This window comes from Cololabis saira, chromosome 18, assembly GCF_033807715.1.
Source record: "Cololabis saira isolate AMF1-May2022 chromosome 18, fColSai1.1, whole genome shotgun sequence".
Classification (NCBI taxonomy): Eukaryota; Metazoa; Chordata; class Actinopteri; order Beloniformes; family Belonidae; genus Cololabis; species Cololabis saira.
In genome coordinates this window covers 3,203,526-3,223,044 of record NC_084604.1, presented here as the reverse complement: position 1 = coordinate 3,223,044, position 19,519 = coordinate 3,203,526, and the positions used below count along the sequence as shown (strand labels likewise).

General features: G+C 51.2%; 1 protein-coding gene across 1 annotated transcript in view; it reads left to right on the top strand.

Moving 5' to 3' along the window:
• taf1b (TATA box binding protein (Tbp)-associated factor, RNA polymerase I, B) overlaps window positions 1-19,158 on the top strand; it is a 30,554-nt gene extending 11,396 nt beyond the window's left edge. The window contains exons 4-15 of the mRNA XM_061746398.1: window positions 2,726-2,823; window positions 2,933-3,025; window positions 3,440-3,530; window positions 3,618-3,777; window positions 7,650-7,749; window positions 10,150-10,297; window positions 10,379-10,553; window positions 11,786-11,823; window positions 13,856-13,943; window positions 14,378-14,448; window positions 18,386-18,614; window positions 18,687-19,158. Of these exons, the coding sequence (XP_061602382.1) occupies window positions 2,726-2,823; window positions 2,933-3,025; window positions 3,440-3,530; window positions 3,618-3,777; window positions 7,650-7,749; window positions 10,150-10,297; window positions 10,379-10,553; window positions 11,786-11,823; window positions 13,856-13,943; window positions 14,378-14,448; window positions 18,386-18,614; window positions 18,687-18,999 (1,604 nt within the window). The 3' untranslated portion in view covers window positions 19,000-19,158. The remainder of the gene's footprint in view (window positions 1-2,725; window positions 2,824-2,932; window positions 3,026-3,439; window positions 3,531-3,617; window positions 3,778-7,649; window positions 7,750-10,149; window positions 10,298-10,378; window positions 10,554-11,785; window positions 11,824-13,855; window positions 13,944-14,377; window positions 14,449-18,385; window positions 18,615-18,686) is intronic.
• The last annotated feature ends 361 nt before the right edge of the window (window positions 19,159-19,519 follow it).

Genomic DNA, 19,519 nt, shown 5'->3' with positions numbered 1-19,519 from the left:
CCCCCTCAGACCTCCTCGTTCCTCCTCAGGCCTCCTCAGACCTCCTCAGACCTCCTCGTTCCTCCTCAGACCTCCTGGTTCCCCCTCAGGCCTCCTCAGGCCTCCTCAGACCTCCTAGTTCCTCCTCAGACCTCCTAGTTCCTCCTCAGACCTCCTAGTTCCCCCTCAGACCTCCTCAGGCCTCCTCAGACCTCCTAGTTCCCCCTCAGACCTCCTCAGACCTCCTCAGACCTCCTCGTTCCCCGTCAGACCTCCTCAGACCTCCTCGTCCCCCCTCAGGCCTCCTCGTCCCCCCTCAGACCTCCTCAGACCTCCTCAGACCTCCTCGTTCCCCCTCAGACCTCCTCAGACCTCCTCAGGCCTCCTCGTCCCCCCTCAGGCCTCCTCGTTCCCCGTCAGACCTCCTCAGACCTCCTCAGGCCTCCTCGTCCCCCCTCAGGCCTCCTCGTTCCCCCTCAGACCTCCTCAGACCTCCTCAGACCTCCTCGTTCCCCCTCAGACCTCCTCAGACCTCCTCAGACCTCCTCAGACCTCCTCAGACCTCCTCAGACCTCCTCAGACCTCCTCAGACCTCCTCGTTCCTCCTCAGACCTCCTCAGACCTCCTGGTTCCCCCTCAGACCTCCTCAGACCTCCTCAGACCTCCTCGTTCCTCGTTCCTCCTCAGACCTCCTCGTCCCCCCTCAGACCTCCTCGTCCCCCCTCAGACCTCCTAGTTCCTCCTCAGACCTCCTCGTCCCCCCTCAGACCTCCTCGTTCCTCCTCAGACCTCCTCAGACCTCCTCAGACCTCCTCAGACCTCCTCGTTCCCCCTCAGACCTCCTCGTCCCCCCTCAGACCTCCTCGTCCCCCCTCAGACCTCCTCGTTCCCCCTCAGACCTCCTCAGACCTCCTCAGACCTCCTCGTTCCCCCTCAGACCTCCTCGTCCCCCCTCAGACCTCCTCGTCCCCCCTCAGACCTCCTCGTCCCCCCTCAGACCTCCTCAGACCTCCTCAGACCTCCTCAGACCTCCTCGTTCCCCCTCAGACCTCCTCAGACCTCCTCGTTCCTCCTCAGGCCTCCTCAGACCTCCTCAGACCTCCTCAGACCTCCTCAGACCTCCTCAGACCTCCTCAGACCTCCTCAGACCTCCTCAGACCTCCTCGTTCCCCCTCAGACCTCCTCAGACCTCCTCGTTCCTCCTCAGACCTCCTCGTTCCCCCTCAGACCTCCTCAGACCTCCTCGTTCCTCCTCAGACCTCCTCGTTCCCCCTCAGACCTCCTCAGACCTCCTCGTTCCTCCTCAGACCTCCTCGTTCCCCCTCAGACCTCCTCAGACCTCCTCGTTCCTCCTCAGACCTCCTCGTTCCCCCTCAGACCTCCTCAGACCTCCTCGTTCCCCCTCAGACCTCCTCAGACCTCCTCGTTCCCCCTCAGACCTCCTCAGACCTCCTCGTTCCTCCTCAGACCTCCTCGTTCCCCCTCAGACCTCCTCAGACCTCCTCGTTCCTCCTCAGACCTCCTCGTTCCCCCTCAGACCTCCTCAGACCTCCTCGTTCCCCCTCAGACCTCCTCAGACCTCCTCGTTCCTCCTCAGGCCTCCTCAGACCTCCTCAGACCTCCTCAGACCTCCTCAGACCTCCTCAGACCTCCTCAGACCTCCTCAGACCTCCTCGTTCCCCCTCAGACCTCCTCAGACCTCCTCGTTCCTCCTCAGACCTCCTCGTTCCCCCTCAGACCTCCTCAGACCTCCTCAGACCTCCTCAGACCTCCTCAGACCTCCTCGTTCCTCGTTCCTCCTCAGACCTCCTCGTCCCCCCTCAGACCTCCTCGTCCCCCCTCAGACCTCCTCAGACCTCCTCAGACCTCCTCGTTCCCCCTCAGACCTCCTCAGACCTCCTCAGACCTCCTCAGACCTCCTCAGGCCTCCTCGTCCCCCCTCAGGCCTCCTCGTTCCCCCTCAGACCTCCTCAGACCTCCTCAGACCTCCTCGTTCACCCTCAGACCTCCTCAGACCTCCTCAGACCTCCTCAGACCTCCTCAGACCTCCTCAGACCTCCTCGTTCCTCCTCAGACCTCCTCAGACCTCCTCAGACCTCCTCGTTCCCCGTCAGACCTCCTCAGACCTCCTCGTCCCCCCTCAGACCTCCTCGTCCCCCCTCAGACCTCCTCAGACCTCCTCAGACCTCCTCGTTCCCCCTCAGACCTCCTCAGACCTCCTCAGACCTCCTCAGACCTCCTCAGACCTCCTCGTCCCCCCTCAGGCCTCCTCGTTCCCCGTCAGACCTCCTCAGACCTCCTCAGGCCTCCTCGTCCCCCCTCAGGCCTCCTCGTTCCCCCTCAGACCTCCTCAGACCTCCTCAGACCTCCTCGTTCACCCTCAGACCTCCTCAGACCTCCTCAGACCTCCTCAGACCTCCTCAGACCTCCTCAGACCTCCTCGTTCCTCCTCAGACCTCCTCAGACCTCCTGGTTCCCCCTCAGGCCTCCTCAGGCCTCCTCAGACCTCCTCAGACCTCCTCAGACCTCCTCAGACCTCCTCGTTCCCCCTCAAACCTCCTCGCCCCACCACGGGGTCTGCATGTGTCCCTGTACCGGGTGGTCCTGGATGGTCCACCTTACCTCCACCTGGACGTGTAGGTTGCTAACTTTTACCGCTGATTCAGGAGTTTCCTGAGACCAGGGTCCACACAGACCGGCCCCGCCTGGACCAGTTCTACGTGTTAACGGGGACCTTGTACTCCAGAACAGGGTTTCCCGTGGATGGTGTGTGAGGGCTTCCAGTTCATCCTGCTGAACCAGGCCGACGCCCTGCTCAGGCTGGGAGTCGGGTCGCACTTCAAGGTCAGTTCCCGTCCCGCGCGGTCCGGGGTCCGGGGTCAGGGGCGCTGGGGACCGCGCGTGGTCCCGCACGGGTCCCCAGCGCCCCTGACCGCCTGGCTGCTTGTTCCAGGACGAGGTGCTGCGTCAGCTGTGGAGACTGTACCTGCAGAGGAGCCGCCAGGCGTACGTGCGCGACCCAGGGCCCGGCTCCGCCACCAGACTGGTCAGTCCTGCACACATCTGAACACAAACACCATGTCCACCTTCACACAACCCAAAACCCGGCAGCTGAATCCAGAACCGGATCCCAGCGGGACCCCGTGGTCCCAGGTCTTGTGGGACCCGGCGACTATCGGCAACTCTCTGGGATTCATGCAGCCAATCAGCACAGAGCCTCATTACCATAGCCCCGCCCACTCAGAATCCTGCATACATAATGAGGTTAGAGAGTGGGAAGATAAAGACATGGCTCAGAGGCTGAATTTCTAATTTTTTTAACAAAAACAATCAAAAGCTTGTTTTCAAAACATTCAAGGCCTGTTTAAAATAGTTATTAGTTTCCATAATAGGTCCCCTTTAATGAAAGCGTCCAAACATGTGTCCTAAACGTCACATGTGGGATGTTCTGTCCCCTCAGCGGGGCGTGGTGTCGGACACGGACAGCATGGTGGACTCCTGCACCTCGGCCAGCGAGTCCGGCCCACTCAGCTACGTCAGCACCGACCAAGGTACGGCTCGGCGGGGGGAAACCCGGACCGCTGGTCCGCTTCTGCAGAGTCTGTGTGGAGGAGTTGAAGTTGTCCTCTAACCCTCAGAGGGCGTCAGTGATTGGTCCGGCTCCACGGATGGCGGTGCCTACCGGCGGGGCCGGCGGCGCCGGAACCACAAGCTGATGAGCATGAAGAAGACTCTGGCGCTGCTGCACCTGGCGCTGGTGTGGAGCCGGGAGGCGCTGACGCTCAGCGACCTGCTCAGGTAACACCGCGCTGGCCCTGCTCCCACCTCAACGCCTTTACTGGTTTATTTGTAAGGATCCCCATTAGCTCTGCCCTTAAACACAGCTAGTCTTACTGGGGTCCACATTAAAAAACTATACATTTAAAACATACTGTTAAAAACAAGACATAAAGAAAGAAAAAGAAATAACACGACAAACCTACATTAGATTTTACCGTACATGTAAATCATTATCTTAAAGCAAAAAAACATACATGAAACATTCCAATATACAGTAAAACATCATCTATCATGATATGAGCCGGAAGGAAGGAAGGAAGGAAGGAAGGAAGGAAGGAAGGAAGGAAGGATATGAGCCGGAAGGAAGGAAGGAAGGAAGGATATGAGCCGGAAGGAAGGATATGAGCCAGGAAGGAAGGAAGGAAGGAAGGAAGGAAGGAAGGAAGGAAGGAAGGAAGGAAGGAAGGAAGGAAGGAAGGAAGGAAGGAAGGAAGGAAGGAAGGAAGGAAGGAAGGAAGGATATGAGCCGGAAGGAAGGAAGGAAGGAAGGATATGAGCCGGAAGGAAGGAAGGAAGGAAGGAAGGATATGAGCCGGAAGGAAGGATATGAGCCAGGAAGGAAGGAAGGAAGGAAGGAAGGAAGGAAGGAAGGAAGGAAGGAAGGAAGGAAGGAAGGAAGGAAGGAAGGAAGGAAGGAAGGAAGGAAGGAAGGAAGGAAGGAAGGAAGGAAGGAAGGAAGGAAGGAAGGAAGGAAGGAAGGAAGGAAGGAAGGAAGGAAGGAAGGAAGGAAGGATATGAGCCGGAAGGAAGGAAGGAAGGATATGAGCCGGAAGGAAGGATATGAGCCGGAAGGAAGGATATGAGCCGGAAGGAAGGATATGAGCCGGAAGGAAGGATATGAGCCGGAAGGAAGGATATGAGCCGGAAGGAAGGAAGGAAGGAAGGAAGGAAGGAAGGAAGGAAGGAAGGAAGGAAGGAAGGAAGGAAGGAAGGAAGGAAGGAAGGAAGGAAGGAAGGAAGGAAGGAAGGAAGGAAGGAAGGAAGGATATGAGCCGGAAGGAAGGAAGGAAGGAAGGATATGAGCCGGAAGGAAGGAAGGAAGGAAGGATATGAGCCGGAAGGAAGGAAGGAAGGATATGAGCCGGAAGGAAGGAAGGAAGGATATGAGCCGGAAGGAAGGAAGGAAGGAAGGATATGAGCCGGAAGGAAGGAAGATAGATAGATATGAGCCAGGAAGGAAGGAAGGAAGGAAGGAAGATAGATAGATATGAGCCAGGAAGGAAGGAAGGAAGGAAGGAAGATAGATAGATATGAGGAAGGAAGGAAGGAAGGAAGGAAGGAAGGATATGAGCCGGAAGGAAGGAAGGAAGATAGATAGATATGAGCCAGGAAGGAAGGAAGGAAGGAAGGAAGGAAGGAAGGAAGGAAGGAAGGAAGGAAGGAAGGAAGGAAGGAAGGAAGGATATGAGCCGGAAGGAAGGAAGGAAGGAAGGATATGAGCCGGAAGGAAGGAAGGAAGGAAGGATATGAGCCGGAAGGAAGGATATGAGCCGGAAGGAAGGAAGGATATGAGCCGGAAGGAAGGAAGGAAGGAAGGATATGAGCCGGAAGGAAGGAAGGAAGGAAGGATATGAGCCGGAAGGAAGGAAGGAAGGAAGGATATGAGCCGGAAGGAAGGAAGGAAGGAAGGATATGAGCCGGAAGGAAGGAAGGAAGGAAGGATATGAGCCGGAAGGAAGGAAGGAAGATAGATAGATATGAGCCAGGAAGGAAGGATATGAGCCGGAAGGAAGGAAGGAAGGAAGGAAGGATATGAGCCGGAAGGAAGGAAGGAAGGAAGGAAGGAAGGAAGGAAGGATATGAGCCGGAAGGAAGGAAGGAAGGAAGATAGATAGATATGAGCCAGGAAGGAAGGAAGGAAGGAAGGAAGGAAGGAAGGAAGGAAGGAAGGAAGGAAGGAAGGAAGGAAGGAAGGAAGGAAGGAAGGAAGGAAGGAAGGAAGGAAGGAAGGAAGGAAGGAAGGAAGGAAGGAAGGAAGGAAGGATATGAGCCGGAAGGATATGAGCCGGAAGGAAGGAAGGAAGGATATGAGCCGGAAGGAAGGAAGGAAGGAAGGATATGAGCCGGAAGGAAGGAAGGAAGGAAGGATATGAGCCGGAAGGAAGGAAGGAAGGAAGGATATGAGCCGGAAGGAAGGAAGGAAGGAAGGAAGGATATGAGCCGGAAGGAAGGAAGGAAGATAGATAGATATGAGCCAGGAAGGAAGGAAGGATATGAGCCGGAAGGAAGGAAGGAAGGAAGGATATGAGCCGGAAGGAAGGAAGGAAGGAAGGATATGAGCCGGAAGGAAGGAAGGAAGATAGATAGATATGAGCCAGGAAGGAAGGAAGGATATGAGCCGGAAGGAAGGAAGGAAGGAAGGATATGAGCCGGAAGGAAGGAAGGAAGGAAGGAAGGAAGGAAGGATATGAGCCGGAAGGAAGGAAGATAGATAGATATGAGCCAGGAAGGAAGGAAGGAAGGGAGATAGATAGATATGAGCCAGGAAGGAAGGAAGGAAGGAAGATAGATAGATATGAGCCAGGAAGGAAGGAAGGAAGGAAGATAGATAGATATGAGCCAGGAAGGAAGGAAGGAAGGAAGGAAGGATATGAGCCGGAAGGAAGGAAGGAAGGATATGAGCCGGAAGGAAGGATATGAGCCAGGAAGGAAGGAAGGAAGGAAGGAAGGAAGGAAGGAAGGAAGGAAGGAAGGAAGGAAGGAAGGAAGGAAGGAAGGAAGGAAGGAAGGAAGGAAGGAAGGAAGGAAGGAAGGAAGGAAGGAAGGAAGGAAGGAAGATAAATTCCCGTTGATACGTGTTTGTGTAACAAACATGGCAGATCTGAGTCATTCCAGTTTTGCAGTACAGGTGTAACTCATTTAATTGTTTTTTATTAATTCAATGTAATTGGTGTAGTTTATTATTATTTAATTTAGTATTCTTTTAGAGCAGTGATTTGGGGGCTCCAAAGATGTGGTGATAGATTTATAGTTACAAAGATGGAGTTGAATTGGTATTTTTTTTATCGTCATTTTTATCGTTATCGGGATAAATGCCAGGAATTATCGTGATACATTTTTTAGTCCATACCCCCAGGCCCTACCTCCAGTATGTATATGTATCTGTATAAGTGTGTGTCTGGTATCCTTTACATATGATATTCCTAAAGCCTGATTTAAGGTTCTACGTTAAACCAACGCAAAGCCTACGCCGTCGCCGTGACGCCGTCGCCGTGACGCCGTCGCCGTGACGCCGTCGCCGTGACGCCGTCGCCGTGACGCCGTCGCCGTGACGCCGTCGCCGTGACGCCGTCGCCGTGACGCCGTCGCCATGACGCCGTCGCCATGACGCCGTCGCCATGACGCCGTCGCCATGACGCCGTCGCCATGACGCCGTCGCCATGACGCCGTCGCCATGACGCCGTCGCCATGACGCCGTCGTGAACCTTTGGACTTCTCCGTCACTCCATTTCACCGCGGTGCAGTTCCCCCCCAGAGCACTAGTTGATACTTTGTTTAGCTTCCGGCTTTTTCAGGTCACAGTGAATCAAAGAGATACTATTGTGCAAAAAAAACAAAAAAAATCACACATACACGACGAAAAGAGCGCTGAAAGTTCACGACTGCTTCAAACCGGAAACCGGAAATGCGTTGCTACCAAGCGAACCAATCACAGCCCTCTCGTCTGCGTGTGGTCTGCGTCGCCTCCACGCGTAGTTACAATTTTCGGGAGGTGACGTCGTCAGTGACGGTGTTGTTTTGACGCAGAACCATAACTCAAGCTTTAGGAAGTGAAAACTGGCCCGTGTGCGTGTGCGTGTGCGTGTTCGTGTGCGTGTGCGCGTGTGTAGACTGGTCAGAGACGGCTTCGTCCCGTACGTGAACGCCCACGAACAGCTTCCTGAGTGGATGAAGCTGTATGGGAAGGACGCCTTTCTCTTCCAGGTGGAGGTAGGTGGAGCTCTGCATATATATTAATGGTTAATACCATGTTGGTAAAAACCTAAGGCATATATGTATATGCATTTTTTTATGTATATGTTATGTCCCAGGCTAGGGGAACAGAGGCCCAACATAAAAATGCGAGAGATGGTTCACAACAAAAAGGCGGTATTTATTTTTCACAGCTCAAGGTTTTCAATATAACAGTTCAACTCGGTGCTAACTGAGTTAGCACAAAAGAAACAAAATGACAAAACGAAAAATTAAGCTTCTCTTCAGGGTAAACCTAGGCCAAAATAACAAACAAAAGAAACTATCTTCTCAACCAGACTACCTAAGCCCTGGGAGGAAACAAAAGATCAAACAAAATTACAATCTCTGAGCCTAACTTCCTAACTTAACAAAAACAGGAGAAAAAGGGGATCAAATTAAATGGCAGTTTACCCTTACTGCTTCGGTATAAAAAAAAGTAAAAGACAGGCTACAGCCAGTTACAACACTCTCGAGCACAAACTAAGGACTACAAGCAGAAAGCAGACTAACACCGATACAACTCACACATGCACAGAACACAGCGAGGAGGATCGCCACACTGAACAGTAGCAGCCCTCAACATGCTGACTGAGGTGTGCTGCTTTTGAGCTGGACCAGCAGCTTGGTGTCGGCTCGTCAGTCTCATCTGCCACAGCTGTGGAGGACCAGTGGCTGCGGCAGGAGGCGGGACCTGTCAATCTGAACTGTCAGTGGGAAGAACAAGATGGAACAACAAACAGGAGTGCTCACTCGCCCAAAAAATACAGAAACAGAATATGAATACAATTACACACTAAATCACAGGCACTAACGGCTGGGGGCCGTAACATATAATATATTTTAATATATCATCTATATTTATTTTATTTATATATGTGTGTGCGTGCGCGCGTGTAAAAGAGATAATGCCCTTCGAGGTGTACATTATCATAAATATATGGACGCCCCCCCCCCCCGCGACGTCCATATATTTCTGATAATGTACATCTCGAGGGCATTATCCCGCTTATACCACGGTCACTTACCAAAAAACAAATATTAAATCAGTTATTCATGCTTTAATGTGTTTTCAGTTGAAATCATTAGTTTTATAACAAGCCACAGCTGAGCGGCTGAGCGGACTATTTAATCTCTCGTCTGCAGCCGTTGGAACCTGGTAAGCTACAAAGTTTTTTAACAAGCCATAACTCAGTTTCCTTGGTAACACCTGAGGGTCTGACTAATACCTGGAACAATCACCACCGAACTCGGCAAGCGTTGTGTTCTTGTATTCCCCATCTCCATGCAGTTTCAAGAAGTGTTCCTTCAGTTTTGAAGGTGCGAGACTAGAGTTGCTCAACTTGGCATTGCAAATCATGCAGATGGGACGCTGACTCCTGTCACGTTCCGTGATACATGTAAATCCATGTTTTATATATTCGTCCGACCACTTTCTTTTTTTGCCTGATATAGTTAGCATGGATTAAAATATTCCGTAAGAAATCACACAACACACCGACAGTCACACGTTGTGGCGGTTGGAGGTGGACGTGGGGTCGGCATCACAAACCGTAACCCAACGTCACACCGTTCCGGTGTGTGGTCCCGACTGAGAAGGAGGTCTCACTCTGCTGCTTATCCAGCACTCTCAAAGCGGACCGGTAGGGAGTCTCACTCAGACACATATACAGCCCTCTCTAAGCGGTCTGATAGGGAGGTCTCACTCTGCTGCATAAACCAGCGACCTCAAAGCGGACCAGTAGGAAATCCCAGAGCAGGACGCTTTCAATGACTGTGCCCACTAACTGCAGACTAGACTGAGGGGTGGACCTCTGGGGCGGAGGCTCCACCGGACCCCTGAGACCGACTCACCGAACCCCTAGGGTTCGGTCGAACCCCTAGGGTTCGATCGAACCCAGGTTAAGAACCACTGAACTAGGATGTACCTGAGATACGACTCAGCAACGGGAGATATTCTAGTCCGCTTAGCTCCGCTCGGCTACGCTACAGTAACAAACAGGAAATAGATTTGTTTCAAAGAATCAAAGTCCACAGATAGTTTCCTAAATCGTTTTATTAAGCTACATATATGATCAACCATTCAATAAAATAAACGTTTCATTAAGCTACAAATATTAGGCTATCAATCATTCAAATAAACGTTTCATTAAGCTACAAATATTATCAATTATCAACGGGCACACAAGCCTTGGAGATCTGTAAGAGAAAAAAACCAGAGACACAAACAGCAACCATTCCAGGTCCCTGGAACTGAATCAAAGCTAGACTACTGCCATTATCTGTCCCCCAAAACTGTGGCGTGAGTATGTAGGTGTGTAGGTTCTGACGTGGTTCTGGCGCCGGGCTGTGCCTGTGCTGTGTGCTGTGTCTCTGCAGGAGGTCCCGGCCCACCACGTGGTGCACAGGAAGGCCCAGGCCCTGGCCGTCTTCCTGCAGCTTCCTGCCTTTCCTCCAATCACGGCGCAGAGTCTGCTCCACCCGGCGCCGCTCAGCCTGCGCTACCTGATGGATGCTAACCTGCCCGGTAAGAGCCGCCCGCCCCACGCCCCCGCCCCTCCCGGACCGGACCGGACCGGCACCGCTGAGCTCTGCTGTTCTCCCCCAGACGAGCTGCACCCGTGGGTGTGCGCGCTGACGGAGCGTGCAGGTCTGGCTGAGCCGGCCCGCCTGACCTTCCACCCCAGGACACGGCCCTTGCTGCCGCAGTACGACGTCCAGGCCGCCGCCCTCATCATCGTCACCATGAAGGTCGTCTTTGGCCTGGACGACCACATTGAATGGTGACTGCCCCTCCCCCGCCGCCCTCTGCCACTTCTGCCGCTTTTCCACTAGTACATACCCTTCTGGACTCGACCCGACCTCGTTTCTTTTCAACACCCAGAGCAGAAGTAGGAGGTTGGAGTGAAGCTGCTGTGACGTATTTGATTGTGTATCTAAACGGAGAAGACAACAGTAAAGATGTAGAACCTGGAGGAGATGATAGATGTGCTGCTGGGTCTGTGGCTTGTGTTTGATATCAAGTTAAAAAATGAGAGTGAGAGAAGCTTCAAGTGACGCTTTTTTTTTAAATTTAGTTTGTCTCGTTGCTGCTGAAAAGTCAGCTGGAGCCGTGAGCAGCTATGAAGAGACATATCTCCTGGTAGATCTGGTCGTTCCTTATCTCCATCTAGATCTTTTTAATTCTCTCCTCAGCACCAGGTTTATGAACATCTGACCCTCAGAGTTGGATCAGAAACAGACTTTTGCTGCCATTGCTGGTTGAATAAAAGGAACAAGAATCCGTCAGAGTCTCTTTCTCTGATTTCCTCCTCCTGACTCAGACGTCTGACTCCAACCCCCCGACCAATCGGTGGCCTGTAGTGTGATGATGTCAGATACAGCCCACTCAGCAGCTTATGGCCCTTTTCCACTAGTATCTACTCAGAGCTTCTACCCACCACCCCCCCCGTCTTGTGCTTTTCCACCATGGGCCGAGGCGGGTGGAGCCAAGCAGATACTTTTTCTGTATCTTTTCTGCCGAGGTTCTAACCGTGCTGAGTCGGCACTTTATCTGACGTCTCCACCCTCCACGCCACTGATTGGTCGGGGGGCGGGGCCGTCAGACGTTTGAATCAGGAAGCGGGAGTCAGCGCGAGAGCGACTCACGGTGATTTTATTATAAAACACAAACGTCTGTTTGGTGATCCAACTCTGAGGTGCAGATGTTCATAAACCTGGTGACTGAGGAGAGAATTAAAAAAGGGATGTAGACAGGCTGTTTTTTTCTCAGCCGATCGCGGCTCCAGCTGATTTCTGATCAGCACCGACACGAACAAAGGTGTTGCGCAATCGAGTACGTCACAGCAGCTTCACCCCAACCTGCCCACTTCTCCCCTGGGGGGGGGAAACAAACGGGGACAAAACGGGTAGAGGCGTGATGAGCCGAGTCGGGCCGAGTAAGGACTAGTGCAAAAGCATCATTCCTGTTGCTGTGTGTGTGTGTGTGTGTGTGTGACATCTTCTCTGGTTTCAGGGACCTGTCCAACCACACTGGTCTCCGTGACGACGCAGGTGGGTGCTTGGCCAGTGTGCTAGAGGGCTGCATTGGGACCCGGCGGGAGCGGGTGGTTTGAACTTTGCTGCGGGCGGCAAAAAAAAAAAGATGGAAACCAATGACGTGGAAAAGAAGCTCAAACAAGGTCTTTACAAAACAAAGACGAAGCCAGGCCAGTCAGATATTTGGAGAAACTACGTTTAGTGTCTATGGAGCATCTTGGAAGAGAAGCAGGGATTGGAACCAGCAGTCGGTCAGCAGCATGCTCTTCCTCCACAGCAATGTAAAAGTGATTCATTTTTAATTTGTTCCATTCGTTAACTTTGTTTATTTTATGTTATTTATTAGTGTTATTTGAGCCACTCACAGCTACTCTCGTTGCTATAACCTCTATCACTTAATTGATGAGTGCGTGAAGGGTGAAATAGCTTGTGTGGTGACGACAATGATAGATCTAACTTTCGGTCAGGTGGCCTATGAACTAGGCCTGTGTCTAAAAAAAATCGATTTTCTGATTTGAAATCAATTCTCACATTAATTCCTAAAAATCGATAATATAATTCATAAAGATCGATTTTTTTTTTTAGTTTTTTTTACAACTTTTGGTATTTTTTGTTTATGCCCAAAAAAGGAATGTTTTGTTGGACACAATGTTTTTGCCTTTTTTAAATATGTTTAAAAGTATGAAAACATTAAAGTTTTCAGTTAAAATTGCATAAATTGTCTATATATCATTACTTTATATACTGTATTGGGGTTACATTTGCATAAAATGCTAAAAACCAAATCCTCAAAAATTAAAAACCGAAATAGACCGAATGTGGGGAAAAACTAAAACCGATTTCATACTCATACGTCTCTGTTTCCTCCCTGGATCTGTTTGATAATTCTGCCCCACGATGTTTCCTAAAGCAGTTCTATCAGCATTCTGGGAGCTGATTGGTCCTTACAGCATCATTAGCTGCAATACTTGCTGTTGAATCTCAATATAATACTAGTATTAATATGTTGCAGAACTACAGTCATATCATTCATGCAACAGCTCAAAAAACTGTTTTAATAACACTAACCCAAATCAATATTGGAATCGAATTGGATCGAATCAAATCTTGATAATCGATTCTGAATCTTAAAAATCTGAATCGAATCGGTTTCTTGACATTTGAATCGATCCCAAGCCCTTCTATGAACTGTCAATCATCCATCAAGCTCCACAATGATCATGTTAACATTAAATCAGATAGATTTGTCAAGGACATTTCTCTTGCGGGACGGGAGAAGACACAAAATCAATACATCTCCAGTATGGCCCTTTTCCACTAGTACCTACTCAGAGCTTCTACCCGCCACGCCCCCGTCTTGTGCTTTTCCACTACGGGCCGAGGCGGGTGGAGCCAAGCAGATACTTTTTCTGAATCTTTTCTGCCGAGGTTCTAACCGTGCTGAGTCGGCACTTTATCTGACGTCATCACCCTCCACGCCACTGATTGGTCAGGGGGCGGGGCCGTCAGACATTTGAATCAGGAAGCGGGAGTCAGCGCGAGAGCGACTCATGTTTTTTTTATTATACAGCGCAAACGTCTGTTTGGTGATCCAACTCTGAGGTGCAGATGTTCATAAACCTGGTGACTGAGGAGAGAATTAAAAAAGGGATGTAGACGGGCTGTTTTACTCTCAGCCGCTCGCGGCTCCAGCTGATTTCTGATCAGCGCCGACATGAACAAAGCGGTTGCGCAATCGAGTACGTCACAGCAGCTTCACCCCAACCTGCCCACTTCTCATCTGGGGGGGGGGAAACAAACGGGGACAAAACGGGTGGAGCCGGGACGAGGCGTGACGAGCCGTACCGAGCCGGGGCACACTGAGTAGCTACTAGTGGAAAAGCGTCATTATTGTGCGGGCATGGATTGTCAGTTTTGCAGGAGTGGACATAAAGACTGCGGGAGGGGGCGGTAATGGTCCCGCCTTGGGGCGTCCGGTGCTGACCCGGTGCTGACCCGGTGCTGACCCGGTGCTGACCCGGTGCTGACCCGGTGTTTCTGCTTCCAGGGGAGCAGTTCCACCTGAGGACCTGGTACAAGCTGCTGGAGGCCGCCCTGGCCCGGGCCCGGCAGAAGAGGGAGCAGGATCTGGCCAGGTGACCTCCTCCTCCGTCACCCGGCTCTGGTGGACCGGCCCGCTGCTGGGCGGAGCTCCGGAGCTCCGGACCAGCGCCCACCGGCCCGCTGCTGGGCGGAGCTCCGCGGGTGGTGCTCCGCGGGTGGTGCTCCGCGGGTGGTGCTCCGCAGCCGTCACTCACAACCCCACCCACTGTTTATTTAGCCTGTAACTTTGGTCCGCGGCCCATGGTTGGATCCAGAGCCTCGTGGTCGGTACCGCAGGTCTGTAGAGGAGTCTGGATCCGGATCCTGGTTCCGACCCCTGAACTGTGCTGTGATGTGCAGCCCCCGTGTGGTCAGGAGGAGGAAACGCTCCACGTTTATCCTTTAAAACTTTGACAGTTTTTTTTTTTTTCCTGTTAATCAGAAAGATGGAAGTTCTAACTCAGTTCTTTTTCCGACTCGCCAACAGGAAGCAGTGGAAGTCCAAGAAACCAGTTTACGATAGAAAGCTGGAAAAATGCCGGATCATCCAAAAGAAAAGTAAGAATTTGAGTTGGATTACATCTGTACGCCACATGTGGAGCGTTGAACACACGCGTGGTACTGGGGGGGCCGTATCAGTCCCCCCCAAGTACATGCCATGATGGCGATACTGAGGTCGTGGGGCGGTTCTGGTCCGGTTTTCCCGGAAATGCTGTTTACACTGGAAGCTGAGCACTGATGCTGCAGGGGCGGCTCTGCAGTATCTCAGGGGCCGCTGGCCCAGGGGCCCCTCCAACTAATTCATCAACTTTATATAATAAATGATCTGACACAAATAAAAATGTGAAGGAATAACTTTATTTTTTACGGAAGAGTATTAGGGCCAGGCAGGAGAAAAATAAAAATATTTTAGAGGACGACATTTTTTTTTTCATTATTCACTTCGAGAAAAAGGTCAAAATGTCGAGATTAATGTTGTACAATTTCGAGAAAAAAGTCGAAATGTCGAGAATAAAGTTGAAATGTTGATAAAAAAGGCAGAATTTCAACTTTTTTCTCGAAGTGCACCATTAAAAAAAAAAAAAATCTTCCCCTCTCAAATATTTTTACTCCTGCCTGGCCCAAACTTTTTTTTGGAATAGTGCACGTGTATAGTTTCAAAATAAAACGTGAACACCACTGAAACACACCATTACTTCCATCGCTGCACCTCAGCAACACGTTTCCTACATTTCTAACTAACGTTAGGTCGACAGCTTTGATTGACAGCAGAAGGAGGAGTTTTTGTCCAAGCCAGTTATTTTATTTCCAGCTGCTAGCTGGGTAAACAAGCTGATGCAGGTGTTTTACATCAGGACAGACCGAGCTGCTCTCAGCTACATTAGCTTCTGTGTTAGCTGCATCGCCCTCACCACCTTAGTGGAGCCGGGGGCGGGGCCCCTTCAGGGAGCTCTGCCCCCCCGACCACTGTCACTGCTCTGTTGTGCTACAAAGATGGTCGGCCCTCGGGGGCCCCTGGTCGGGGGCCCATCATCTAGCTGGTCTGCCAGTTGGTGGCGCCTCTAGACCTTTTGGCGGGGGTTACGTTCCAAAAAGAACCCATGATAAGTGAAATCCATTTTTTTTTTTTTTACAATTATTATACAAGTCTTCAAATTGCAGAGATCAGCCCCACCATGACCCGATTAATTGGATCTGAACGGGAGAAAATGAAAAATGATTATGAAAAAAAATACAATAAGTACATTAGGACAAATTGTGACTGGCGGGTATTTCACTGCTCTTCTGAGCCGCTGCATCCTGACTCGCTCTGTACGGGTTTTTCTCCTAAAGCCGCGGTGCAGGTGTGTTTTTACCAGAGAAGAAAATAGTTATGGGTCGTTGTTGTCGCTGTTTTTTTTTTCTGGGCAAAAAGATTCTTATAAACCGACATAATGGATTATATCTGAGACTGTAATGAACGATTCATCAAAGGTCCCGTTCTTGAGCGGCTGCTGAAGCTCATTGGCCGTTCTCAGCTTGTTGCTAAGCAACCAACATTATTGACAGAGGAAGTGAAGAAGCGGGGAGACTAGGGAGATTCTGCTCTTTTTTTCAGTGGAGCCCTGGCTTTCACTGCTAGCTGAATTGAATAAAACCAAATCACTTTCTGCCAATCAGAATGCAGAACACGATGCACAATGCAAATCCGTGAAGCAGCGAAACATGAAAGGTGAACCGCGTCAGTCAGGGATTACTGTATGTGATGGTGTTCTGTGGCCGGGGCAGCATTTAAGTGAAACTACTATGAATGAATATCACCTTTAAAAACCCCGGCGGTCCAGACAAAACCTCCTCAGAGTCCGGACCACTGCATCCGAAGGTTGGCCCCCCCGGCTCCAGGCTAAGAACATAACAAAACATCTGCCCCCCCGCTGATGTCCAGTCGTTGGCCCAGTTGGCCCAGCTCTGGGCTGCAACCAGCCTGTCTTCAGGAAGGGGGCACCTGGGCACCTGATGTTGCCCCCCCCGCCGCCTTATTATTAAGTAGCTGGTTGGTACCGAAATCCAAGGATCCGATTCTTTGAGAGGGTTTCCACGTGTCCCAACCTGGTCTACCTGGTCCGCCTGATTTACCTGGTCCAGGTCTGATGGAGCAGGTTCCCTAAAGCCGGGCAGACACTGTCTGATATTTTAAATCGTTTGATTCAGCCCCATCTGGCGGCGGTCTTTGAGCTCATTGGCAAGATGGATAAGACCTTGGAGAAGTTGGAAGCTCGGCTTGGCGGGAATTGATCACAAATTTGTCTGGTTGGAGTCGCCATTGATGAACCAGAGACTAAAAGGCAGACGGAAAATTACTGAGGCTGCCTGTTTTTGCAATATAATTGTTGATTCTATAATCTGGCCTTGACAGAGCGGCTTGGCTGATCGCTGTAGTCACAATCTTCCTGGTGGAATGTAAACAAGGGACTCTGCCCCCACTAACCCTCCCCTCTCCCAGGACAACTGTGGACCTGTTTTCAGAACTGACCGAGCCGTCTGATAACATCAAGGACATTGGCTGAGAGCAGCTCTGAGCGAAGTTCACGACTTATCCCTACACATACAGACTGATAACCACACCTCCCTCAACTCAACACCTTCCTCGGCCCCTCCCTCTTATCAGCCCCCCCCAACAGTCTCCGGGTTTCGAGCGCCATGAAGTCGCGGCGATCACTTGGATCGACTGTGCCGGGACCCCCCCAACCCATGCACCTTGATACTGTGTATTATACTCAGTGTGAAGATGTCCCCCCTCCCCATCCCCATCCCCATCCCAGTCTTACCCTTGGAAAACAGGTGCACAATACCATTGTGTCGCCGCCGGTGTATCCAAAGTCAAAAACAGTTTTCTAAGCTGACTTAATAAACTTGATTCTCATTCTGATCTCACACTGCACGACTAGATCGCCGAGTTCAAAAGTTCACAGCCCACGATTTATGGTCTCACACTGTACGACCCGATGCTCGGATGCTCCGTCTGCTCACACTATACGATCATAATCCTCACGTCGGACCTCTGTGTACTGGAACTCGAGGCCGGTTTAAGGGGGGGGGGGCAGGGGTGGGCTGTTCCCACCCAAACGTGCGTCCTGCCCACCCGATCAAAGGTTATGGGGATCCTTTATTTTTTATATATATATATATATATATATATATATATATATATAAATATGAAAAAAAATCCCAAAATATCTGTACCGTTTCTGATTGGGTGGCCACTGCGCATCATTTTTAGACACAACAATGAACGCATACCGCAAAAGTTGTGTCTCGGTGGAGGGACCCGGTGTCCCAGCAAAATGAGACAACAGAGAAGTTCAGAACAACGCAGAGCACACACTAAAGGCTGATTTATGGTTCTGTGTTAAATCGGCGGCGTAACCGTACGGTGTGTGTCGCCGTGTACCCTACGCCGTAGGCTCTGCGTTGGTCTAACGCGGAACCATGAATCAGCCTTTAGCAATTTGTGCCGTTCTGTGTGGCGATAAATGAAAACAGATTAGACAACGTCGTGATTGGACAAGGAATTGGCTGGGCAGACGTGGGAAATGCAGTCTTTTTTTCTGCTATTAAAACACTTAAACTACAAATAATAGTTTTTGACGGGACATCAGAAATTGCGCATGCTCTCTGTGAAAGGATGAGTCCAATCGGGTCGTAGCTGCTTCAACTGAGCGATTCCTTCACGAGGAGCGACCAGGATTTCAAACACGTTTGATCTTCTTGCGAGCTCACGATTCGTGATCGGGAGCTCGTCGTGAGGTGTTAATCTCTCGTCGTGAGGTGTTAATCTCTCGTCGTTACCCCACGTACACTGCACGAGGCACGACCAACGATTGGGTCAAAATCCGGCCCGATCCAAAAAATAGTCGCACGACTGGAAAATCGGCTCAAAACGAGCCGATAATCGCACAGTGTCTGCCCGGCTTTACAGGGTAACAGGATTGTGTGTGGGTTCTGGTCTCTGCAGGAACGGCGGAGCAGCTGCGGAGCTGCTTTCAGAAGCTGTCCTCCTGTCCGGTGGAGGTCCAGGGAGACGCTCCGTCCAGCTTCACGTTCCGCTGGGGGGACGAGGACGGCTCCGACGGTCCCAGCCTGCACCACCTGAAGCTGGGGGGGGTGGTGACCGTGAGACGCTGCGTCCAGAGTCCCCTGAACCGCTGTTACTGGCACCCGGCGCTGAAGCCCTGCTGCCACTGGTGAGAGCAGCCCAGCTGGAGTCCCCGCCCCTCCCCCGTTAGAGCAGAGCTAACCCCCCTCTTCTCCTGCAGGAGCTGCGTCAGCCACCTCTCGGAGGTGGAGGCCACGCTGCCCCGCTCCTTCACCTGGCTGCTGCAGCTCTTCTCCTTCCTGCTGGACCTGCAGCCCTGCTACCTGTACGAGGAGGTGCTGGCCGTGGAGAGGAGGGTGTTCGGCCCCAAGACCCCCCCGGAGGACTCGGACCTGGACCTGAACCACCTGGAGCCCCGGGGACGGCCCCGGCCCAGGCCCAGGAGACGGGCCAGGGGAAGCCCCAGGGGCGTGGGCCGGGCCAGGGCGGGTGCAGGACCCCAGCGTCTCCACAGCCCTGGATCTCTGTTGTAGTTACTCTTTTCCAGATGTTCTAGATCAGGGGTCGGCCACCCGCGGCTCTTGAGCCGCATGCGGCTCTTAACGCCGCCCTAGTGCCTCCTCAAAAATGTTTGACCTTTTTTTTTCCTTTTTTTTTCTCATTTCGACTTGTTTCTCAAGATTTTGACTTTTTTCTCACTTTGACTTTTTCTCAAAATTTCGACTTTTTTCCTCAACATTTCTACTTTTTTCTCAACATTTTGACTTTTTTCTCAAGATTGTACTTCAACATTAATCTTGACATTTCGACTTTTTTCTCGAAATTTTGACTTTTTTCTTGAAGTGCATAATGAAAAAAAAAAAATCTTCCCCCAGTTCTAACTAATATAGAAACATGCAGCATGTGTTGTCTTCATTCTAAGGCTGATACTAAGACTTTTCATTTTTTGCGGCTCCAGACATATTTGTTTTTTGTGTTTTTGGTCCAATATGGATCTAAAACATTTTGGGTTGCAGACCCCTGGTCTAGACGGACTCGTTCAGCACTGGACTC